Source organism: Dendrobates tinctorius, unplaced genomic scaffold (genome assembly GCF_039654945.1).
Source record: "Dendrobates tinctorius isolate UK_male_01 unplaced genomic scaffold, ASM3965494v1 ptg000004l, whole genome shotgun sequence".
Taxonomy (NCBI): domain Eukaryota; kingdom Metazoa; phylum Chordata; class Amphibia; order Anura; family Dendrobatidae; genus Dendrobates; species Dendrobates tinctorius.
In genome coordinates, this window is record NW_027361672.1 from 16,964,275 (window position 1) to 16,990,608 (window position 26,334).

General features: G+C 43.9%; 1 protein-coding gene across 2 annotated transcripts in view; it reads right to left on the minus strand.

Annotated features, from left to right (window-relative positions):
- Positions 1–26,334, minus strand: part of ATP9B (ATPase phospholipid transporting 9B (putative)) — a 478,099-nt gene that overhangs the window by 386,016 nt on the left and 65,749 nt on the right. For both annotated transcript variants that reach the window (XM_073566404.1, XM_073566400.1), the window contains exons 3-4: positions 7,333–7,483; positions 3,268–3,381 (exon numbers count right to left, since the gene is read on the minus strand). In XM_073566404.1, coding sequence (XP_073422505.1) covers positions 3,268–3,381; positions 7,333–7,483 — 265 coding nt within the window. The remainder of the gene's footprint in view (positions 1–3,267; positions 3,382–7,332; positions 7,484–26,334) is intronic.

The following is a 26,334-nucleotide window of genomic DNA, read 5'->3' on the forward strand; positions in this document are numbered from 1 at the left end:
AGACCAGCAATCAAAAAAATGTCCAGGGCTCTCCATAAACGATCAGCGATACCGGCAGGGGGACTGGTCGCTGGTCAGTGTCACACACAGCGATCTCACTGGTTAGATCGCTGTTGCGTCACAAAACTTGTGACTCAGCAGCGATCTCGCTAGCGAGATCGCTATGTGTGACTGGGGCTTTAGCACCAATGGATATTCCTGTATGTCCGCATAGGTGTCCGCAAGAGTGTAGGGGGCACATCAGCTAGATCCAATTGCTGCCATACAGATGCCACACTCAATGACTGAAAGCGACTTTGAAAGGAAGTGTTTGCCACACGCACCAGCTTATATTTATAAAAATAAAGATTCAAATTACTCCACTTTTCCCATTTAGAACAAAATATAAAAAATAAACATATAGTTTAGCAAAATATAAAAGTAATTAATCGATGTTAAGTCCCGTAAAGAGGAAAAAATAAATTTATGGGTCTCCAAAAATTCAAAATTTTGCATGCCACTAAAATAATAATAAAAACAATATAGGTTTAGAACCATGACTTTTGTACTAAATGCAGAATCTAATTGCCACATCAGTTTAACCACAAAATAAAGTGTAAAATAAAATCCAAATAACTGAAGGAAAAATGGTACTGATTATTTTTAATAATTAAAGGGAACCTGTCACCTGGTTTTGGCTTATCTATAGCATTCTATAATGCTGTAGATAAGCCCCCGGTCCAACCTGAAAGATAAGAAAAATAAGTTTTATTATACTCACCCGGGGGGGGGGGGCGATCCGATGCGGTCTGGTCCGATGGGTGTCGCAGGCCCGGGTCCGGCACCTCCCATCTTCTTGCGACACCGCCCTCTTGCTTGTTTCCTCGCTCCCAGCATCGCACTTCTGCGCAGGCGTACTTCTCTGCCCTGTTGAGGGCAGAGCAAAGTACTGCAGTGCGCATGTGCCGGGAAATGTCAAAGGCAGAGAAGTACGCCTGCGCAGAAGTGTGATGCCAGGAGCAAGGAAGCAAGCAGGAGGACGGCATCGCAAGACCCGGACTAGCGACACCCATCGGACCGGACCACATCGGACCACCCTCCCGAGTGAGTATAATAAAAGTTATTTTTCTTATCTTTCAGGTCGGACCAAAAGGCAGTGGCCACATCTTATAGTGGCCAAAACAGGTGACAGGTGCACTTTAATTCATCCTACTTGGATTTTGTTTTTCCATTTTTTGGTACACTGTATGGTAAAGTGAATGGTATCATTCAAAACTACAACTGGTCTTACAAAAAAAAAAAAAAAAAAAAAAACATCCTCATTTGGCTTTGTCTATGGAAAAAAAAAGACTATAAACCTAATGTAACGATAATGTAAAAATATCATGTATGACTTTTCCGGAACATTCCAGAATCTTCCATTCTCTACACTCTCCAGAATGATTCATAGCAGCACAGAGCCAAGCGACCCCCCGCTTCCCGCCTTGTCACACATTGCAGCCTTGTGTTCTCCTCTGCCTGCAGCTTCATTTACAGCTTGTAACACTGCACTCATTCCTTCCTGCTCTTCCCCCTCCCTCCCAAAAGAAATTTTCTTCGTCTGAGCCCATGTGCATGGATATAAGTATGGGAAATATTAAAGAGGCCGTAACTCGGACCCAATCAATGACAGAAAAATGAAAATTACATTTCCGCGATGTGCGCCAACTCAACTTCCTAGCCCATGTTTTTCATGGTTCCAGCACCAACAGAGACAGAGAAATGGATTTCTCCTGAATGGTGTGAAATAACTAGTTCGAGTTTGGTTTTGAATGAATACCAGCGACAGGCTGCAAAAGATGATACAAGGTGCGTTTCTATACGAGGTACCCTCTGTGAATTATGGTTATGATAAGTTTTTCAGCCATAATGTAACTGTGAGAGCAGGGGGGAGGACTGTCACCAGACAGCCCCTTTGGTGTGATGTCACAAGCCCAGACTTATAAGTCTGCAACTGAGCCCCCCCTAGTTAGGGTGTGTGCACACGCTGCGGATTGTGCTGCGAAATTTTCCGCGCGGATTTGTGTAAGGTCAAAAGATTTTCTGCAGTTTAGCCTGCGGGTTTCCCCTGCGGTTTGACACCTGCCATGGAGCAGGTGCCAAACCACAGCGGAATCCGCACAAAGAATTGACATGCTGCGGATTTGAAACTGCAGCAAATCCACACGTAAAATTCCACACCGTGTGGACTGCGGATTTCATTTTCCATTGATTATAATGGTACTGTGCACCACAGCAGAAACTGCTGCGGATCCGCAGGACCAAATCCGCTGAGGATCCGCAGCGTGTGCACACACCCTTAGTTGCTGCTTGGGAGCCGACCTCATCCACGAATTATGATGTCTGGCTCCTCCTTCCCGCATGGTTCTGCCTGAAATGATCTAAGCAATATGCAAGTTTCTCTGTTTTTTTTTTTTTTTAAATCCCTTTTATTTGTGGTTGCATTGTACATACTATTATTGTCTCATTTCGTAAAGCCTTTTTATCATCTGTAAACACTGCCCATCTTTTGGGTATAAACTATAAAATGTATTAGTTCTGCCTCCTTGCTCTGTGACAAATTCATACGTGCCTATAAGCTAATTACGCTACTGATTTGGGTTTGCTTCGAACCCCTCTATTAATTTTAAATATTAATATGAGGAATCTGAAGCTGGTGGCAGCGAAGTGTGTTCTGGCTAAGCGGGCAGCGCTGGCAGTGACTGAGCAGGTTTTACAAGCCGATTGTGTGGCTGCGGCCAAAACATTTATAACTCCCTCACTGCAAGCGTACCTAACAGACATTGCACAACAAGTAGCCGTCCGGCGACCAATTATCCTAGGTATAGTTCCCTGACTGACCTGAGGGTAAGGGGGAGCCGGAGAGCTGCAAGTTTCAAAGAGGAACTAGAAACTGGACTATCCATAAATCCCGACAGCTTGTAACATATTGTGGCGGTGGTGGGATAACTAAAATAAACCCCCCTGCAGTAAATTGTTAGGGCAAGACTAGCTTGCTGTTTTTATCACATGGTGCCAGTGGTGGGATAACTAAGATAAGCCCCACTGTGCCTGTGATAGTCGTGTGCGGCCAAAGGTCACACCCCCGGTCCGTGACACCTAATTTGAAGATATTTTAGTAAAGGCAATGCACAATACTACTGGACTAAGCAATAGTATCATAATCTGAAACTACATTAAAACCATATAGATAGCAGTATACATATAAAAAAGACATTAAATAAATTAAGTAGTAAAAGCTAAACTTACCAGTGGGGCCCAATAGGTGTACAAGTAGCCTATCTTAAGAGCAGACATAAACTGGGAACAGGCAACTACCAGAAAATATAGATTCAAGAAAAATTTGAATTGTTGATATAAAACCTTGGGGACAAAAAAAAACAATAAAAAAATAAGCATAAAATAACATGCAGAAGAAATGGTAAATAGCAAAACTGCAGTTAGGTTATTCGTAATGTGCTTGTTTGAGATATGAGATGTACGGCGCAGTGATGAATCAATGAAAGAAAGTTTATGGGGGCTTATTGTACCTCTGTAAGGGTGCTTTCGCACTGCATTTAGGAACCCAGTCAGTGGCCCCATCGCGGCTTACATCTGAAACCTTCGCAAAACAGGATGCAGACTTAGGTGCCATAGACTATAATGGTGCCGGCAGAGAAAAAGTACATAGTCTGCTACATCTAAGTGTCTCCTCCAGTAGGCATATGCACCCGGAAATCAAGCAAGACTGAGCGCACGTTCGCTCTGCTGGTACCATAGTAGTCTATGGCCCCATGGGTGCATACGTCCGAATCCCGTTTTGCGGGAGATTCAGAAGCAATCCCCGTTGGGGTCATTGACTGGGTGCCTTAACGCAATGTGAAAGCACCCGAAGTCTTCCATTTCATACACAGTACACAGTCTTCACTCAGTGCCTGGCATCTTGGGTGCCTCTGGCCATTCACTAGCTTCCGTGACATCATGCCATTACGGGATGCCCAATTTTCAGGCTTCATGCAACATCATTACATATGTTGGTAGGCCTGGTACAATTCAGAGGTGCAGACCTACTACCAACTGAACTAGACCCCAAACCAGGACGAGGCAAATCAAATTGCTTATCTTGAAAAGGTTTCTAGTTTCTGGCAGCTTCAGTCATGGCTTATTTACTCAATTGTCCTATCATTCAGATATGCCTCTGTACAAGCATTTCTTCTAGAGAAGAATACCTCCATAATACAGTGTCTAAATGGAGCACCTCTGTATAACATCTGTGCATGGCATGTAAAACATTATTCCTTTACCGATCTTATCCCAGATATACCAGGGTTTAAAGATAACCTGTATATAACATAAGTGCCGAATGAGCTGAACCTAAAGTAAAACAATGTATCTTCTCCCGCTTCATGCAATAATTAACAGATGTTTAAAAATTCCAACTACAAATGTAATTTAATTAAAAATCTTGGCCACATGGTTTTAATCACAACAATAAATGGTTTACTGTATTCTTAATGAACTTCCTGACCTTTAGGAAAATGTGTGCTGTTTAAGCAATTTGTATGCATTTAATAATTTAAACTAAGGGAGAAAACAGCGGCGTGGTTCAATAAAGATGAGAATATTTATCTGTCTAAAAGACAGTTGACATTTTATTACCTTGACACTAGATCAGCCTTTTAATTACATAGTCATTAGTTTTGCGAGTTTTAATAAAGGCACATATAAGATTCAAAGCTATTTCTTACTTTTGTATATAAACGGTCAATAAACTGTGCAAGCTTATTAGCATTAAGAGGGTATAAAGCAGATGACACAGCAGGTTACGGTATTCCAACCACACAAACATAATACATGGATAAAAAGGTGAATTCATGGTTTCAAGGTAAACCGGTGGTAACATATCTTGCTATGCGATACCAAGTATGGGGCACCGTTTGCTGCCAATTTACAGAAACTTCCTCCACACATGAAACAAACTGGGGCAGATCTATTACCATTAACTGTAATAAGGGCAACATAAACCTGAAGAGGACAGGCAGAACATGCTCCAAGATTATCTCAGTAGGGTTCGTTGTGTGATAGATTTTGCACATTTTGATAGACGCGTCTCTAACTTCAGTCATCTCGTTTGGCTTAATTTTATACAAAAACTAGCTGAAGAGCTCGGCGCTGCCCGGGCATAGTAACTAACTACGGTTAGTTATAACAAATTATAATGATTATATCTATATATAGAAAGCTGAGTGTACAGCCTTGCCCACTCCGTATAGCCACATTCACTATAATATCCCACATCATCCCGTCAGCCAGAGTCACCGGACTACTACCCCTAATATCCCACATCATCCCGTCAGCCAGAGCCACCGTACTACTACCACTAATATCCCACATCATCCCATCAAAGCCACCGGACTACTACCCCTAATATTCCACATCATCCCGTCAGCAAGAGCCACTGGACAACTACCACTAATATCCCACATCATCCCATCACAGCCGCCGGACTACTAACCCTAATATCCCACATCATCCAATCAGCCAGAGCCACCAGACTACTACCCCTAATATCCCACATCATCCGGTCAGAGCCACTGGACTACTACCCCTAATATCCCACATCATCCCGTCAGCAAGAGCCACTGGACAACTACCACTAATATCCCACATCATCCCATCACAGCCGCCGGACTACTAACCCTAATATCCCACATCATCCAATCAGCCAGAGCCACCAGACTACTACCCCTAATATCCCACATCATCCGGTCAGAGCCACTGGACTACTACCCCTAATATCCCACATCATCCCGTCAGCCAAAGCCATCGGACTACTACCCCTAATATCCAACATCATCCCTTCAGCCAGAGCCATCAGACTACTACCCCTAATATCCCACATCATCCCGTCAGCCAAAGCCATTGGACTACTACCCCTAATATCCCACATCATCCCGTCAGCCAGAGCCATCAGACTACTACACCTAATATCCCACATCCTAACTTCCATACCGGGTATCCATTTAAGAGGGAAGATGTTCCTATGGGATGGAGGATGTGTGATGGGGATATGGGAAGGGAGGGGGTGATTCATTTCTGTCATGTGCTCTCTGCTACTTTCTGGGGGCAGACAATGGCTGGGAGCTTATGTTCCCAGGGATATTAGATTTCTCCCACCATGGCAGTGTCTGCTGAGGTGTTGTCGTGGAGTGAGAAAACTATTGCTCATAGCAACCAATCATAACTCAGCTTCTTTGCTTAGTGATTGGTTGCAAGGAAAACTGTTGCTCATAGCAACCAATCACAGCTCAGCTTCTTTTAAACAGCTGTGATGAAATGAAAGATGCTTCGTGATTAATTGATGATACACACACATACATACATTCACTTTTATATATATATAGATTTTATGACTAAATTATGGAGCTATTAAAGACTCTCCCTTTGGAATCTGTCAGTAGGATCAACCCCCCTAAGCCATCTAAATGGGAATGTAGGTCATAGGAAGCTGAATAAAATTATACCTTGATATCTGGGATCTAATGTCTTATTCCAGAGATATCCACATTTTTCGGATATGTAAATGAGCTGTTAAGATCTATGGGACGGACACTTAACTGCATGAGACTCTGCCTCCAGAGATTATTTTACATGAAGGGAGAGACAGTGAGAGACATGTAATGGCCGCTCTGCTCTCCTGATCTCAATGCAGAGCTGTGTGTGAGTATACCTGACACATCTGCAGTTTCCTTTCAGCTTTGTCTTCCATCTCACAGGCAGACAAGTCTGTAATATTGTTATAGTACAGCAGAGCTGTGAGAGCTCCAGCTGCTAACAAAACTGATAATAGACCTAAAGAGTGATTTGTTTCACTGTTTAGATATGTATCCAATGGGTAAAAAAGAACAACATTTTTTTGATGCCAGGAAGGCTCACGATAATTTTTTGGTATGCTAAGGTAATCAGATGGTTGTGTTAGCGGTCTGTGATAACACTCAGACATTACTGTCCCATTGTTACAAGATTTACCAACATACCCATTAGATCATGGCCAAGCCCACAGAAACCATTGCACATGACAAGTCTAGGAATTGCTCCAGCCACAACCGTTGGTATATTTCTACTGATCCTTTGATTATCTGACAGTTTATTAAACGTTTTATTAGACATTGAAACTCCATTATACTGTCATGGTTTACGGTGTGCCACTCCCCTATATACATAATGATCAGTATTGTGGTAAGGGATGGAAGGGCTGATGTGAAGTCTGTCACTGTACAATATTCCTTATGTATTGTATGTCTGCAGATTGTCTATAATAATTACTGAGCTTACCCCAGGTATAAATGTAAAGATGTTGTACTTCTGATTTTTTATAGCATTCCTTGGATATTTTTCTTCACATTTCTCTGGACATCCCAACCACACAGTTCTAGCTTTCAGTTCTTTCCTTCTTCTGCAGACATGCATTAGCCAGTCACAGCAACTACAAGACAAAGCAAAAGAAAAAAAAATCAGCACTTTATGTACACTCTGTACTGTGAACGGAAAGACCAATATGTATGTGACCACTGCTTGAAGGGGTACTCATGTTTCAAACAGATAGGGAATAATATCACGATCCCTGGGATCCCCACCAATCACAAGAATTGGGGCTCAAGAGCCCAGAGTGAAAGGAGCAGTGGTATATCATGTACACTGTCCCTCTATTAATTCTTTATAGGACCGCCGCACTTGGCTGGTCTTAGGCACATCCGTAAGAATGAATACAGCAGAAGTGCATGATTAACCATCGTTCCATTCACATGGGGCTGTTCAGAGACCCATTCTCAGGATCAGTAAAGGCAACAACAGTCAGAGTCCTCAGCAATTAGGAACTTATACCCTATTCTTTAATAACTTCTAAACTTGAGAATATTTTGGTCATGAAGATATGAACAGATGTCAGCAATGGGCACCACCAATCACAAGTACCAACCATGGGTACCATGGAGCAGTTTTGAGAGATCTTTGGATCTCGGATTCTGTTGTTAGAGGCTCCCACTGAATTCCATGCCTCTGCAGATGTGACTTGTAAAATTCTGTACAATTTTCTCACTCTTCAGGAATCAGAAGCATCTGACTAGAGTAAGATTTATGGCGTAGGGAATGCCACAGGTCGTCATGAATTACCCCCCTCTGTACTCCCAACCCACCTATTTTGACATAGCTAGGAGAAACCAACGACAAGAAACTGCCAAAGGTAAATACATTTTTGTGCAACTTCAAACTGCAGAAAATTTTGTGACTTTTCAAAAAAAAAAAAAAATGTATGGCAGAATGCTGCCAAAATTGCTTTGATGAATCGGGGCCTTAAGCTATGTTCATAAGCAATGCTTTTGTAGTGTTTTTTTTCTACAGCTAAAACCTGCTCTCTTGGCAGCAAAAAAGATGAGCAAAAAATGTTTCTGTACTTTTTAATTGCTTTCTATGTGTGAAAAAAAAAAGGCAAAATGCTGAAAGAATTGACCGGCTGCAGATTTCGAAACACTGAAGTTCTCAGATTCAGTCAGGAAAAAAATACAATTGTGTGCGTGAGATTTCTGAGCTCTCATAGCTGCTGCTGGCACTGTAAAATGGAGATTTCTATTTGCATAATAAAACATACTGCAAACGCTGCATATGAACCTAGCCATAGGGCGCATTAATACTGTGCAAGCAGTAGCGTTAAATTATGACCAACCAGAATCATGTTTGTTTAGGCAGACATTTAACAGCCAGTTTACATAGGAAGATTGCGCTTCCGGTGCGCATAACGATCTGGAATTGTTGGTAAAGTGTGCGTAGGCTGCGACTGTTCATGTCATGGCCCTGCTTGATGTTGTGCTTCCGAGAAAGATGATTTTTTTGGGCAAACAAAAAAAATCATTTCACCTGATTTATAAACGATTTGCTCATTCGTTACGCGATTGTTAACATATTTAGACTTTATGACTATCACAAAAGAGCTTTCTAGTAATGCTCATTCACCGCGATTATGCAGTGTGTTTTTCACTTTTTTAATTTATTTTTTATGACAGCAAAAAAAAAAAAACACACAAATACATTTTTCAATTTGTCCCCTTTCGGTAGCAATCATTTTTATATATCTGTCATTTTTATTTTTAAATGTGGGTGGGGCTAGTAAAAACTATTTGAATTGGCATCATTTTTTTTTTTTTTACTTATTTTATTCCTCTTTCATTTATCTCACATATTCTACCCCCCCAAAAGATTATAAAATACTTTGAGAGGTGTTTCAACAATTGTATATTTAATTTTACTTGGTAGCCCCAGTTACAGTGGAAATGCATAGTAGAGCTAACTGGGTCTCCTAGTACACAGCTGCTCTTGCTCCCTCATTAGTCCTCAAAATCACATGATCGCTGGGATAGGAAGCGGATGCATGTAATCATGGACCGCAAACTCAAATACACAGAGGGACAAAATTAAAAGCTTAGACAAAGTTGCAGGCCAACCTTGATATTTATGACAAAAATGTCTACAATTGAGGAAGTTTTTCCTTATCAAATATAACTATGAACCTTTTCATATAGAAACAAAACAAAAGCTAAAGGGGTTTTTTAATTACAATTAATTACGGTACGTACATTTGAATTAGTAGGTCTTAAAATAAAACATTATATAATATGTTACTATGTTATATAATGTTATGTAATATGTTTTGTAAGAGTAGTAAAAAGCATGTGGCCTAATGGACTAGTTTAAATATGTAATAACAAAGGATAAAAGAAAAAACCCTTGAATAGCAGATAATAAACTATGATGACAAAAAAGTACCCCCAAAACACAGCAAGATACCCCCACAGCGAATTCCTCCACACGCACGGCATGATGCTCCTACTATACCCCATCAGGATGCCAGTACAGTTAAAGTGCGATGCTGGATGGGTAACCCACAAAATATACTCATCCTGCGGGTCAGGGTAAGCACAGCGCTTGTTTAGTGCTCTGTATACAGCGATCAGGAAGGCAGAGACGGGAACAAACCATTCCTGCTTTCTCCTGGCTATGATTGACTGGCTCTTCACTCCCGCAGCTTCTCTACTATTCAGTGACGTTTTAGAACATCGCTACAAAGTAGAACGCAGTCTGCCAAGAAGTCTATGAGTGGTCAGCAGTCTGTAGTTAAAAAGACTATATTTACATACAGCAAAAATAGGCTCCTATCACAGGAAAGGTAAGATGCAGTAACAAAAGAAAAATAACACCAGATTCAGGAGAACAGTCACATTTAGTCACAGGTCCTCTGTAAAGTTTATTTTTGTGAATTTTTCAATCATCCTCAAAATAATTCCTTGCTATAAATTTAACATTAAAGTCATCATGGAGACCTACTTTAAGGCTGTGTTCACACACAGCGTTTTTCTAGTGGTTTTTTTAGCGGTTTTCACTATAAAATCGCTAAAAATAAACTTCCCAGTCATTTCTATGTATTATGCACTTTTTGTGCACATTGATGCGTTTTTTACCGCAAAAAAACCGCATCACGGTAAAAAACGCAGCATGCTCATTAATTTTGTGGATTTTTCCGCGTTTTTGGCTCGTTCCATGCGTTTTGAAACCGCTGCGGAAAAAAGCGCATCAAAAACGCGCAAAAACGCCGTGGAAAAAAAGGTGCGGTTTCTGCGAAGGGTGTCAGGTTTTTGAGCAGACATTTTCTGCTACGTGTGCACTTATCCTAAAGGGGTGGACCGGTATCTAAAATGTATTATGTAAATATTTAGCCTTCCATCCTAACCAATTTTGTAATTTGGCAAAGGTAGCGATTCAGCTCCCCTGCATAGTGCATGGTCAAAAAGCTCAAAGCAGAAAGTCCAGTAAGAGACCAGCACTCGCTTCTCAGGAGATTGGGGTAGCACTTACTAACCTCAGTGTCCATCGACCCTCCTCAAGCAGGACGTCACAGGGGGTGGTGCTGTAGTTACTCAATAGTTTCTTGCACTGCCACCCCCTTTGAAGACGTTCTACATGATGCAGGTGATTGCAGGGTCGGCACTCTGATTCCATCTCTGCCTCTGCCATGGCTTCTTTGAAAGATGCAGTCAGGAGGCAGAGATAGAAGTAGTGAGTGACACCATCCCCTGTTGAGGATTTGTTTGAGGGCGAAGCTAGAAGCTGTGGGGTGGTGCAGGTGTCACTCACTGCTTCTATGTCCGACCCCAATGACATCTTCTTTCACAGAAGCTATGGCAGAGATGGAATCTACGGCATTTTTGGAGACAGAAGCACAGTGCTGGTGCTGCACTCACATCTACCACAACATCCAGCACCCAGTATCCAGGACGTCATCAGATGGAGTGGTGATGTAACAAACTGGTGAGTAACTACAGCTCTGCCCCCTGTGATGTCCTGTTCCAGGAGGGGTGATGACTGCTGCGGGGAGTGAGTGCAGCCCCAGCCTCTTGAGACATCATGTTCCAGGAGGGGTGATGGATGCTGAGGAGAGTGAGTGCAGCCCTAGCCTCCTGTGACATCATGTTCCAGGAGTGGTGATGGACGCCGAGGAGAGTGAGTGCAGCCCCAGACTCCTGTGACATCATGTTCCAGGAGGGGTGATGGACGCTGAGGAGAGTGAGTGCAGCCCCAGCCTCCTGTGACATCATGTTCCAGGAGGGGTGATGGACGCTGAGGAGAGTGAGTGCAGCCCCAGCCTCCTGTGACATCATGTTCCAGGAGGGGTGATGGACGCTGAGGAGAGTGAGTGCAGCCCCAGCCTCCTGTGACATCATGTTCCAGGAGGGGTGATGGACCGCGAAGCAAAGTGAGTGCAGCCCCAGCCTTCTGTGACATCATGTTTGAAACTCCTCTCAAATGTCACAGGAAGGACAGTAAAAAAGTTTTAAAAAACCCACGCATTTAGCTATTAGATAGTAATAAAGTGCAAAACTGGCTAGACTGTAAATATATATATTTAGAAAATATGTTTTAGGTGCCGGACTGCCTCTTTAAAGACTGTGCTTAAAAGTCGTGTTACAGCTGCCTCTATTTTTTACAGATAATAATTATATTTCGATTTTCCCTACCAATATGAAGAAAGAAAACAATGAATCATCTTAAATGTTTCAATAAAATCATCTGCAAGTTACAGTTCTAGTCACTGGTTAAAACATCAGAACAGTATTCAAAACGCTATAATCAGAGCATAAACCTAGTCATTTGCTTATTCCAAAAACCTGTAGTTTCTTCTACTGAGTGTAGATTTGTCGCAATGAATATGAAACACAACATAAATGAGGTCACATTTTCCTAAATCTCTTAAAAAAATGGTAAGCACAGTACAGCTGTAACAGTAAAGCCGTCAGATATCATTGAAGTGGACTATAAAGTCCTTTCTTCCCAACCCTTTGAAATGCAATGCTATAATGTATAGTGTGTAGCCCAAACAATATTGAATTGTGACAATATTTTGCTTAATTTGCAGATGATGTTTTAAAAAAAAGAGGGCAGCTGGTCTTGTCATGTGAGAGCAGTAATACGTATGAAAGAGAACGATCTATATGCAGCACAAGATGAACAGAGTTCAATAGGTTCCAATTATCTAAGGATACTCCCTTGTTTAGGAACATGGCCCATATTTGCAGAAATGCACTGATGAGCTGTTAATTATTGACATGTGAAAGTCAATAATGAATTCTCCGATGGTGCAGTTTTTTCTTCTCATATGTAGTTATTGGTTTCTGCTCAGCCTGTATCTTAACTGAATCCTAAATCTTCTCTCCCTATGTGTTTTATAACTTGGCCCTGCAGGAAAAAGATGGAACAGACGAGTATTTGTTACCTTTATTATGCACCGGATTGTAGCCAGTGCAGAGTTTTGTTGGTTTTTTTTTCCTGCTGGACAATTTGGTTAGTGAAACAGCAACAGCGGAGATGCATTGTTATAGGAGATGAGCTTTATTTCTCCTTTCTTTCAAGCAATCCCATGAATAATTAACAAATCACAATTAGCTGATCCATCTTTGGCATAGGTATACGGTTTATCTGTGCTTGGGAAGAGTATATGGCTTCATCTAAGTTATCAGTGAAGCTGCATAAAGTAGATAACAATTTTTGCACGTTAGGAGTGTGCGACTAAAATGAGACGGCCATAGCAAGTCAGATATTTCATGTTTTATTCCCAGGAAAAAGGAAATTTACTGTTACATCTATAAAAAGGGCTCCTTTCTTAAACATGTATTCATTTAATTTGATTGACATGGTCAACACCCATGAAAAACAGCCACAGTGGTGACCTCAGTGGTGCCAGCACTGGGTGCAGGTTTTGCCAACATATCAACACTGGACCAGGAGGAACAGAGACCAATCAGTGTGGCAGGGGAATGGTAAGAAGAGTATCACTCATTTTGCTATTTTCACCATTAAATAAAAAAATAATCAAGGGGTTGGGTGACAACTTCAAACACAAACCTTCTCAAAGCAAATCAATATCCTAATTATCTGCGCCAGACTTGCGGGTACTAGATGGAGTTAAGCAAAAAAGATTGGCAGGACCCTGGTTCAAAGGCCACATTGGTAGTCTGTGGCTGCCGGACCAGTAACCAGCAAACCCTCCGCCTACCTGCCAATATTCCAGGCATCTTTTCGAATTAGTAGGACTGTCACAATGTTACCATTGCGTGATTATTTATAGGAGGCATCAGGGACGCCACAAGTTAGGAGAAGGTTCTGACATTTTTTCTTTATCAACTGTAATACTTGGGTATAACTTGCTGGTTTAGGGGCTTAGATTTTATTTAAACAGCTGGAACATGGTATCAGTTTAGCTTGTTTTTAGTTGCAAGTGAACGGACTATTCCTATGTGGTTTATCAGAATGTGTTCCAGATATGGGACAAGCATTCGCAACTGAACATACCCATAAAACTATCACACATGGGAGATAGACACGTCTGTTACTAGAGTGATCTGGCGTCAGCTACATTGGCATCACCGCTCAGAACAGTGGTCATGTCATGTTGACTTGATGTCACCGATGCAGCCATTTCACAAAGGCAGAAAGTCAGGCTCTGGTGCAGAAGTGGGTCAGGTTAGCTTTATTTTTTATATTTATGCCGGAGAAGCCAATGGAATAAAATATGTTGAAATTGTTGACAGCCCTTTTACTGAGAGACAATTCTGATTGTCTGAGAAGCACGCACATAATCACAGCTATGGCACTTTGGTATGGCCATGTTACGCTTCTTGGGTAATCAGGTCTGGATATATCTTAGTTTACATATGAACACCCACTAATGTGATTCAGAAAAGGTGTGTAACAGAGTTTTTTTCCTACAATGGGTTTGTCTGTTTTCTCTTGCAAATTTCCAAAATCTAGCTCTTTAAATACAATACATCTGAAAGCAATAGAAACTAAGTAAACTCAAGTTCAACAGAGATGAAGATATAAAAATTAAAGTTTTAAAAGAGAATTTATATACAAATGCATAATATAACAACAAAAAAGTATATAAAAACGTAAACACTGGAATGGTCTGTGGCAGTATATCCATTACATCATAAGACGGATCAGTCAAAGTAATAAATTCCACATTTTATTGCTGACACTTTAAAAGTTTTTCCTACCCATTCTGAGTGCAATCTCCATTTCTCTGTTCTCAATGGGTGGTATTGCTCCCATTTATAGGACAAGGAATATGAATCCACACAGATTACTTTGTAGGGTCATTAGAGATATTTAAAGATTGTTATCCCATTGCCCTTTAGCCAAGTTCTTCACTTAAACTGAGCAGAAGCCATGAACATAAAAATAATACCAGGATCATAACTGCAGAAACTTCACATAATACAGGTATGATATTAATGTATACGAATGTTCACAGACATAAGTGTCCGCTCACAGATAACCAGTAAACGCTATAGCCATGTCCAAAATGAAGGGCACATATGGAAAAGTGTCCCTTTTGGCTGATACAAATAATGCAACATCTTTCAATCATAAAATACGCAGTACAAATTCACCGCAGTGAAATTCTCCCAGTGAACTCGCCTCTGCACATGCCACTTTCTCACGGTGCTAGCGGGGATCTCACCAAGGTCACTGACGCTGTGCTCCCAGCTCCTCATTCACCAGTGGTTCTCAGCATGGACTCTCGCATCTTGGCACCGTCCAGGTTGAAAACTATTTATCCTCCAGACGGATTATTGTGTGGGACAGAACGACGGATAGGTGAGGGATATTGTTGCTGTTTATTTTTGGTTTATTACAGGAGTAAGAGGGCTTCGGTGGAATTAGGCGAGATCGTAAGTATGGTTTAATTGAGATTATTAAAGGAGTCTGTCTTTCTTTCAATTAAAGGACTTTTTTCTGGGTGTATGTGTTTTCATACAATGTGACTATGGGGTTAGTAATGGGGGCATCTTATTTATGCCTCTCCATTACTAACCTCGGGGCTTGATGTCACCTGACAATACAAAGGTGACACCATCCCCCCCACATATTATAGATGCGCCTTCTCTGGGGCGACATAAAGCTGGTGTTTGTACCCTGGGGGGGGCAGTATCCATGACCCTATGTCATTTTTTTAGGGTCCCCCATTTTAATAACCAGTAAAGCCTAAGTATACAGTTGTGAGCTGATATTAATAGCCAGGGAAGCTCCATGGATATTACCCCATTCCCAGGCTATAAACATCTGCCCCCAGCCATTGTCTTTCCCTCTGCGGGTTATGAAAATTACGAGGAAGCCTATTCCATTTTTTTCCGACAAATAATCTTTTAATAATTAAAACATGTACAGTAATCTGTACACACACCGTACAAATTGTATTTGTCACAGACATCTGTATATTTATCTATTCTATGTGTATTTACTGTATGTAATCCATCTCTTCTATCCTGTCGGCTCCTGCAGTGATTTTACAGTACACGGCGCATGAATTACCGGCTTTCATCTATATCTATGTAATATAAATACATATATATGTGTATGTCACTGGCAACTGTATATCTCTGTATTCTATGTGTATATATCTATTCTATCTATTCTAACCTGTCACGCAGTGATACTACTGTATGTGGCACATGAATTGCTGGCTTTTCTTCTATCTATGTAATATAACATGCGTTTTTGCCGCAGCTTATTTCCTGCAAAGAAATCAGGTTTTGCTGCAGAAAAAAAAGCAACAAAAACGCCCTGTGTAAGTTTACCCTTAATGTTACACATTGTTTCTCAATAGATTTGTGGAAATTAACTGAAATAAGTTTGAGGGGAAAAATAAAAATAATTAAACTAAAATAGTGGTTGTATAAGTGTGAACACTCTTTAATAATTGGGGATGAGAATGTGCTCAGAATTATTCAATTACATTTAAACTCATTATATAGTAGTCAGTTCACAGCTGCCATCATTTACAGTAATTCTGATTAATGCCATACTAAATTTAGCTGTCAGTAGAATTTTCCTGACATTTTCTTAGCTGCAGTTTTCAACAAAAGTCATTGTCCATAAACAGCTTACAACATAGCAGAGGGATCTCACTGGTGAAAGATATCATTCAGGAGAACGCTACAAAAAAATTCCAAACGCTTTGGATGTACCATAGAACACTGTGAAGACAGTCATGAAGAACTCATTACCTACAACTGGACGTGCATCAAAAATTGATGAAAAAACAAAAAGAAAATTGGTCCGGGAGGTTGCAAAGAGGCCTACAGCAACATTAAAACAGCTGCAAGAATTTCTGGCAAGTACTAGTTGTATACTGCATATGACAACAATCTCCTGCATTCTTCATAGGTCAGGCCTGTGGACAGGGGCGGACACTGACAGCTTAGGGCCCTTGTGCAAAAAATGTGTCTGGGCCCCCTCCTTCTATGGTGACAAAGATATATATATATATATATATATATATATATCCACACACATACATGTGTATATATTACATAGTCTCCTTTGTTATGTATATTGCTGTCCCTTATAATGTGCCCTGTCTTGTACAGCACTGTCCCTTACATATTGGATTATATAGAGGCCTGTTTTTAATTGCATACCGTCCTCTCGTTAGATATATAATGCAAAGATGGCTGAAGGAGCATGGGAAAGCTTCTTTTCTAATGGAGGTGGTGGTGGACTGGTAGTCTGGTCACCGGCTGCTCCATCAGCAGTCATTTTATATCTAAAAAGAGAGCAGACTATGTGATAAAAGGGAGTGCTGTGAATAACAAAAATAACAAGAGTACACTATGTAAGAGACAGCACTGTACATAACAGCAGAGGAAGCTATATAATAACGGATGGCACCATATATAATTAGAGAGGATGGTATGTAATAAGGGACGGTGTTATACATGATAAAAAGTGGAAACTATGTAACTAAAGCCCCCGTTACACACTGCGATATCGCTAGCAATATCGCTGTAAAGTCACCGATTTTGTGACGTTACAGCGATATTGCTAGCGATATCGCTGCATGTGATGCTTACCTCCGACCGGCCCCCCCGCTGGTTATCGCTGATCACGCAAGAAGCTGCTGGACCATTCCTCGTCGGTCACTTCCTGCGGCGCTTCCTGTGGCGCCGACGAGCGACGCGTGGAGCCGGGCGGGAGGACGCAGGATCGCCTCGTCTGACAGGTAAGTAGCGATCCCCGTCCCCAGCGATGTCGCCGGTGAGATCTGCCTGTGTGGCAGCTCACTAGCGACCACCTAGCGATGCACCAGTGATCCTGACCGCGTCATATCACTGGTCGGGATCGCTGGTGCATCGCTAGGTGTAACGGTACCCTAAGGATGAAGTTATACATAATATGAGTACACTATATACTAAGGGACTCTGCTATACATAAAAAGTGACTACACTATATACTAAGGGATGTGCTATACATAATAAGCGAGTACACTATATACTAAGGGACTGTGCTAAACATAAGTAAGTACATTATATACTAAGGGGCTGTGCTATGTAAAATAAATGAGTACACTATATACTAATGGACTGTGTTAAACATAATAAGCGATAATAACGTCTTCCTCCATCTCCCCCTATTCCTAGATCCATTATAAATCCCCCTTCCTCCCATCCCAATCGTCTACACCTCTCATTATTCTCCCCCCCGCATCCCATTATTGTCCTCTCCCCCACCCCCAACACTGCCTTCTCACCCAGCACCCCTATCATAGCCCTTTCTTTCACCTCAATCAATGCTTTCTCCCCACTTCCCCATCATTGCCCATTCTAACACCTCCATCATTGCCTTCTCCCCTACCACCCCATCATTGCCCATTTCACCACCTTCATCATTTCCTCCACCCCTATCACCCCCATCATTGCCCTTTCCACCACCTCCATCATTGCTTTCTTCCCCACCAACCTCATCATTGCCTTCTCCCCCACCACCCCCATCATTGCCTTCTTCCCCACCACCTCCATCAGTGCCTCCTTCCCCACCACCCCATCATTGTCCTTTCCACTGCCACCATCATTGCCTTCTCCCTCACCACCCCCATCATTGCCCATTCCACCACCTTTATTATTTCCTCCTCCCCCACCATCCCCATCATTGCCCTTTCCACCACCACCATAATTGTCTTTTCCCCCCACCACCATTGTCTTTTCCCCCACCAGCCCATCATTGCCCATTCCACCACCTCCATCATTTCCTCCTCCCCAGAACCCTATTATTGCCCTTTCGACGACCATCATTGTCCATTTCACCACCTCCATCATTGCCTTCTCCCCCACCACCATCATTTCCCCCCACCATCATTGCCCATTCCACCACCTCCTTCATTTCCTCCTCCACCACCCCATCATTGTTTCCCCCCCACTCCTATCATTGCCTTCTCCATCACCCCCATCATTGACTTCTCCCCATCACCCCCATCATTGCCCTCGCCTCCATCTACACAGACACACACAGCATCATTCACCTCTCTGCACCTTCCCCTGCAGCGCTATGCACGCACACACATGTACGTACACACACGCTGACTGCTGTGTGAGACAGGAAGTGCGGGCAGGAAGTATGATGGATCACTGCAGCTCCGCTGCCATTTTCTCGTGTAGGCAGCGGAGCTTCAGGGATCTCTCTCTGCATGCCACACGAGGGCAATCTGGCCATGAGCCCCCCCGGAGCCTCGGCTTCGGATAAATAGGCCAGATTGCCATCATTATTAGCCTCCCTGCAGGGGCCCCCCCCAGAGTCTCAGGGCCCCGATGCAGCCGCACCGGCTGAACATGCGGTATATGTCCGCTCCTGCCTGTGGAGTAGGGTGGCATGTAGTGATGAGCAAATGTGCTCATCAAGGTGTTATCCGAGCATGCTCGGGTGATGAGTGAGTTTGGCGTGCTCGAAAATAGAATTAGACTTACCAGTAATTCGGTTTCTAGGAACCTTCCACGACAGCCACCTTGGAGGTTGTCTCCCCGCCCTAATGGGGGACAGGAAACACAAAGAGGTTAAATAACCCTCCCCTTCCTGCTACCTCCAGTGTTTTTTCTGGACATACTAGCATGAATAGTTACCGCCAGTAGAGCAGGAATCATCCGGTAAAGATATCAGATAGGGAGGGAAATTAGTGCTGTCGTGGAAGGTTCCTAGAAACCGAATTACCGGTAAGTCTAATTCTATTTTCTCTAGTCACCTTCCACGACAGCCACCTTGGAGTTATACCAACACTAATTTTTAGGGAGGGATCACGGCTTGCAGAACGTGTCTGCCGAATGTTAGGTCCCTATTAAAATTCAGTCTATAGTGTCTGGTAAAGGTGTGTACAGAGGACCAGGTGGCAGCTCTGCATATCTGCTCTGAAGACGCGTTCCCTCTTGCTGCCCATGATGTAGCGACTGATCGAGTAGAGTGAGCCTTTAGCGACTCGGGAGGAGAGGGATCTCTTGAAGAATATGCCAGGGAGATGGACTGCTTGATCCAACCTGCTATCGTGCTTTTTGTCGCCTTCTTTCCCTTACTCCGTACTGAATATTGAAGGAACAGATTCTGGTCGATTCTCCAATCCCTGGTTAATTCGAGGTAGTGGAGAACCACGTTGCGGACATCCAAGGTATGAAATTTTTCTTCCTTCGTGTTAGAAGGATTTGGGCAAATGAGGGCAACACGATATCCTGACCTCTATGGAAGTCTGACACCACTTTGGGCATAAAGGAGGGGTCTAGGCGCAGTACTATACTGTCAGAGTTGAGCAGGAGGTATGGCTCCTGTACCGATAGGGCCTGTAGCTCCCCTACCCGTCTAGCAGTGGTGATTGCTACAAGAAAGACTGTTTTGAGTGTGAGAATTCTCAATGGAATTTCTGACAGGGGCTCAAACAGGGCCTGTGTTAGGCTATTGAGAACTAAATTAAGATCCTAGGGGGGAACGCGACTAGGGAGTGAAGGACGTATTCTGCCTGCAGCGGTCATGAATCGTTTAACCCAGCGGTGTCTGTCTAGGTCCTGGTCAAAAAAGGAGCTAAGGGCAGATACTTGTACCCTTAGCGTGCTTGGAGTAAGTCCTAGCTCTAAACCTTTTTGCAGGAAATCTAGGACCTGGGCAATATTCGGATGGAAGGGGTCAGGGGCCCCAGGAAAGCACCAGGAAGAAAATTGTTTCCATATTTTGCAGTAAATGGCATTGGTTACCGGCTTTCTACTTTTTTGAAGGGTTCGGATTACTTCATCCGATAGCCCTTTGGCTTTTAGAATGTTGGCCTCAATAACCAAGCCGCTAGACTTAACTTGCTGGGGTTTGGGTGCAGTAAGGGACCCTGAAAAAGGAGGTCGGTCTTTTGGGGTAGAAGCAAGGGACCTTCCTGGGCAATGTCCAACAGGGCGCTGTACCAGCTTCGTCCTGGCCACATAGGAGCCACCAGATTGTCGTGACCCTGTCTGCTCTGATCTTCTGCAGCATTTTTGCCAGCATAGGGATTGGAGGAAAGGCATAGGCCAGTCTGAAGACCCATGGATGAGCGAACGCATCGGTCCCCCGGGCCCCGTACGTGGGACTGAGAGAGAAATAGGTTGTCGTTTTTGCATTTTGCGCATTTGCAAATAGGTCAACTTCTGGGTCTCCCCATCTCGAGGTCAGAGACTGGAAGACCTCCTGGTTCAGACACCACTCTCCCGGATGGACATCTTTCCTGCTTAGGAAGTCCGCCTGGAAGTTTTCCAACCCCTTCAGGTGTACCGCGGAGATGGATAACAGGTGCTTCTCTGCCCAGAGGAAGATTCTTGTTGCCACTGTCTTCAGACTGGCGTACTTCGTGCCCACCTGATGTATGAGATATGCCACCGTGGTTACGTTGTCGGAGTATATCCGAACGTGATGGTTTCAGATAAGGGATGACGCGGATTTCAGTGCTTCTTCCACTGCCTTCAATTCTCTTAGATTCGAGGATCAGGATCTTATGTTCTGGGGCCACTGTCCCTGGAAGTATGACTCCTCCACCACGGCTCCCCAACCTCTCAGACTGGCATCAGTACATAGTATTTTCAGAGGAAGCTGGTCCCAGCTTATTCCTCGTCTTAAGTTCCGGTAAATTCAGCCACCACAAGAGGGCCGATTTTATATGTCCTGGAAGTGGAATCCTTTTTGACAGGTTGTTTGGATACTTCCTTGCGTTTACCAGGACGTATGACTGGAGGACTCGCGTGTGTGCCTGTGCCCAGGATACCGCCTGAATACACGATGTAAGGGAACCCAGGATAGACATGGTGTCCCTCAGAGTCTGTGCCCTTTGTTCTCTGAATCGGATTATTCTCTGACGAAGGTCTGATTGACGATCCTCGGGGAGAAAGGACGTCCTCTTTTCTGAATCTAAGAGGATCCCTAGGAATTTTTTCCTTGGGGAAGGATAAAGGGCCAAGTTCTGGAGATTCGGGATCCACCCTAGGTATTCGAGTATCTGCAGGGTCTTTGATACGTCCTGGTTCAGACGGGATACCGATGGAGCGACGATGAGCAGATCGTCTAAATATGGCACAATGCAGATCCCCTGAAGATGGATAGAAATGACTGCTTCCCTCATGATTTTCATAAATACCCTTGGTGCCAGGAATACGCCAAATGGGAAGGTGTTGAACTGGAGATGGCTGATCCCCTGGTCGTGGGAGACCACGAACCTCAGGAACTTCCGGTGATCCGGATGAATTGGGACGTGGTAATAAGCGTCCCTTAGGTCTATCGTAGCCATCTGCCAGCCCTGTCCAATAAGAGGGATTGCCGATTTCACTGACTCCATCTTGAACCTCCGGTATTTGATGAAGCGATTCAGGGGTTTCAGGTTTATGATAAGCCTGTGCTTGCTTGAGGGCTTTCTTATCAGGAACAGGCGGGAGTAATGTCCTCTGCCAATTTCTTGTGGAGGTACGTACGAGATCACTTTTTCCCGTAATAGATCTTCTATCTGAAGAAGCAGGACCTTTTGGAGACTTGGGGACTGTGCAGGGGTGACTCTTAAAGCATGTGGGGGGGGGGTTCAGTTTCAGTCCTGACTGTATAGTATGCAGGATCCACTGGTTCGAGGTCGTGGCCTGCCATTGGGCAAAAAACTGAGTGAGTCGACCCCCCACTGGGGAGTCACTGTTTGTCCGGGGGCTGTTGTTGCTGGGGGACAAGGATGTTTCTCCCTTTACCCCCCTTCGGGTAGCTCCATCGTCCCGGCTTGCCTTTCCCTCTGAATTCCTTCTGGGAGGACTGTTCTCTTGAGGGATGAAAAAATCGTCTTTTGGTGGCTCTCTGCTCCGGCAGCGATTTCTTTTTGTCGGAAGCCTTTTTGAGGATGTCATCCAAGACTGGCCCGAACACGTGGTGCCCCTGGAAGGGGATGGCACAGAGTTTTGTCTTAGAGGTAATGTCGCCTCCCCATGACTTCAGCCACAAGGCTCTTCTAGCCGAATTTGAAAGGACTAGGGACCTTGCTGCTACCCGCACCGTTTCTCCGGGAGCATCGGCTAAACAACCTGTTGCTTTCTGGAGGATGGAAAGGAAATCTAAGATTTCCTCTCTGGGGGTACCCCCTGAGAGCTGGTCCTCTAACGTACGCAGCCAGAAGAACAAAGATCTGGCGATGCAAGTGGATGCAATATTCGCTTTGAGCAGGTTCGTAGAAGCTTCCCAGGATTTTTTAAGGTGACTTTCTATCTTGCGATCCATAGGATCCTTCAACTGGGAAGCATCCTCGAAGGGAAGGGACGTCTTCCTAGTCACTTTAGAGACCGGAACATCTATTTTAGGGATCTCCCAAATATAGCTGTCACCTTCGAGGGGAAAGCGTTTTTTTAGTTCAGAGGGCACGCTGAGTGCCTTCTCGGGAGAGGACCACTCCTGAACTATCAAATTCTGTATAATTTCATGAACCGGGAAACCCTTTCTACCCCTTGGTTTCAACCCCCCAAACATCTCATCTTGGACTGTGAGCTTGACCTCCTCCTCCTCCACTCCCATGGTATTTCTCACCACGGAGACCAACTCCTCCATATCCTTAAAGGAGAAATTGTATTTTTTTGTGTTGTGTTTGGAGGTGGATGTGGAGCCCTCATTCTCCCAAATATCCTCTGATCCTGAGGAACGGACTTCCCCCGAATCTGAATCTGCTTCCGTAGGTGCCCTTTTCTTCTTTATTGGGGGGAGGGCCCTGGGTCACCGGGTTCTGGGCTGCCATGGAGGTCTGAACCTCCTGCCTAATGAGAGTCTTTATGCTGTCAAACAGGGAGGGTTGGTCGGTGCGCAAAATATTCTACGTACAGGGTTGGCATAACTTCTTTTTATAATCAGAAGGGAACCTGACACCACAGATACCACATTTGCGGGGGTTTCTTGGGGCAAAGGCCTTGTCTTCCTGTAAGAAGAGAGAGAAGGCTTTACTCAGACCCGTGCCACCCAAGTTTGACAGATAAGGGACCGGCCCTGCTACTCACTGTAGGAGGGGGAACGCTGGGCTCTGCAGATGCAGCAGCTGAAGGCTTCTCACCATCCATGTCCGCACTCACTCTAGACACACTGCGCTTACCTGGAGTCTGTGGCACCCTTATGTGGGTGTTGCAGCGTTTGGTTGTTTTGTGCCCCTCCTTCCTCCTGTCCCTGGGGAGGAACGATCGTCCGAGCCCTGCTTCCATAGGATTCCCCGGGCGCTGACGCATGTCTCCCATCACAGGAAACGCTGGGGGATGCAAACCAGAAGCACGCGCCGACGTCACTTCCGGACGAGAGCCCGCCCCCTCCGACGCACGCGCGACCTCCGTACAACAGCGTGGGAGGAAGGAGGAAGCCAGGGAGGTGACTGGAGGACCCCGACCGGCACCATACCGCCCCGCTTTACCCCAGAGGGGACGGGAGGGGCGGAAGAAGTCCCGAGTCACACCAGAAGGGGTAGACGGGAGCAGCGCCCGGAGGAGGAGAGGCGAACCCCCCGACCTCTGCTGCCCAGCTGTGAGTATATAGGAGCTCCGCTCGCTGGCCACGGCAGCCCCTTGTAACCTCTTCAAGCCCCAGTAGGGGACAGGAAAAACACTGGAGGTAGCAGGAAGGGGAGGGTTTTTTAACCTCTTTGTGCTTCCTGTCCCCCATTGGGGGGGAGACAACCTCCAAGGTGGCTGTTGTGGAAGGTGACTAGAGAAAAATATGCTTGACTCCAGCGCCTGCACGTCTCGCAGCTGTTCAACAGCCACAAAACATATTTAGATTGTCTGTTTGTTAGGCAATCCCTGCATGTGTTGTGACTGTCGAACAGCTGCAAGCCATGCAGGCACGGGGACTCAAACATATTTTTCGAGCATGCAAAACTCAATTGGTTAACATCTGAGCATGTTCGCTCATGACCAGTGGCAAGGCAAAAGCCTTTTCTTACAAAGAAAAATATCCAAGCCCAGCAAAGTTTTGCCAAAACCTACATAGTCTGCCAAACGCATTTGGGAAAACATGTTATGGTGTGATGAGACCAAGGTTGAACTTTTGGCTATAATTCCGAATGGTATGTTTGGTGCAAAGCCAACCCTGTGAATCACCAAATAACAGTCAATATTTCAACAGAACTTTCAGGCCTCTGCTAAAAAGAAGAGGAGGAATTTCACCTTTTAGCATGACAATGCCCTAAGCAAACCTCTAAATCAACAAAAGAATGACTTACCCAGAAGATCAAAGTTTTGCAATTGCAAAGCCAGAGAGAGGTAAGACCTGTAATTATTTTTTTTATATTACTCACTAATATAGCGCCATTAATTCCACAGTGCTTTACAGACATTATCATCACTGTCCCCATTGGGGATCATAATCTACATTCCCTATCAGTATGTCTTTTGCGTGTGGGAGGAAACCGGAGAACCCAGAGGAAACCCACGCAAACATGAGAAGAACATACAAACATGCATACTTGCAGATCAGATGTTGTCGTTGGTGGGATTTGAACCCAGGACCCCAGCGCTGCAATGCAACAGTAGTAATGACTGAGACACATTGCTGCACTAATACAAATGACAATCTGTGTGTTCACCTGAAGAGGGCGCTGTACACAAGAGTTGCATTTGCAATCTACCAGACTTGAAGCACCACTGCAAGGAATTTATATAGATGCATATTTATGCAGAACATCATTTTAATTCTTGATTTCTCTTTTTCCACTCGAAAGTTTTTCTGTTCACTTTTCAAGTGAATTGTCCAGATGTTTGCTGACATTAAAGGTGGAAAAAATTCTCAAATGATTCTTTTTACATGACAAAAGCCTGGCATTTTAACAGGGGTGTGTGAGTTTTTATATCCACTTCCACTGTATCTTACCAGAGAACTCTGCTTCTTTCTCCACTTAGATTGATCTTTCACTCTCAATTTAGGAGCAAAATCTGTTTTTAGTGAAGAGAGTTTTCCCATTGCTGAGATAGGAGATGACAGTTGGTTCTAACGAAGTTCTATGGAGTGGGGGAGGAGGAGAAGCTAGACATTGACACTGATATTATGCTGCAAGTTCTACTGAAACAAGTTACAGAAGGACTATATGAGCAACAACTGTCATCTGAGTACTGGGAAAATCTGTATTCACTAAAGCCAGATATTAGCTTTGAATTGAGAATGACTGGTAAGAAGAGATGGAGAAAGAGGTAGATTTCTGATGAAAAATTACAAAGCTGCTTATTTTCACACGTACTATTGATTTCTGAGAAAACAATCAAAACAACGTTTATTTATTAAAAGCCTGGTGACGCATCTCTGTCGATGATTGGCCGTCAGAACATTTCTGGTCATTTTGTTGTGTCAAGAACGGGACCAGGAAGCAGAAACTAGCAAGGACCGGACGAGGAAGAAGAAACTAGTAATGAACGGATCTGGAAGCAGAAACTTGCAAGGACCGGATCAGGAAGTAGAGACTAGCAA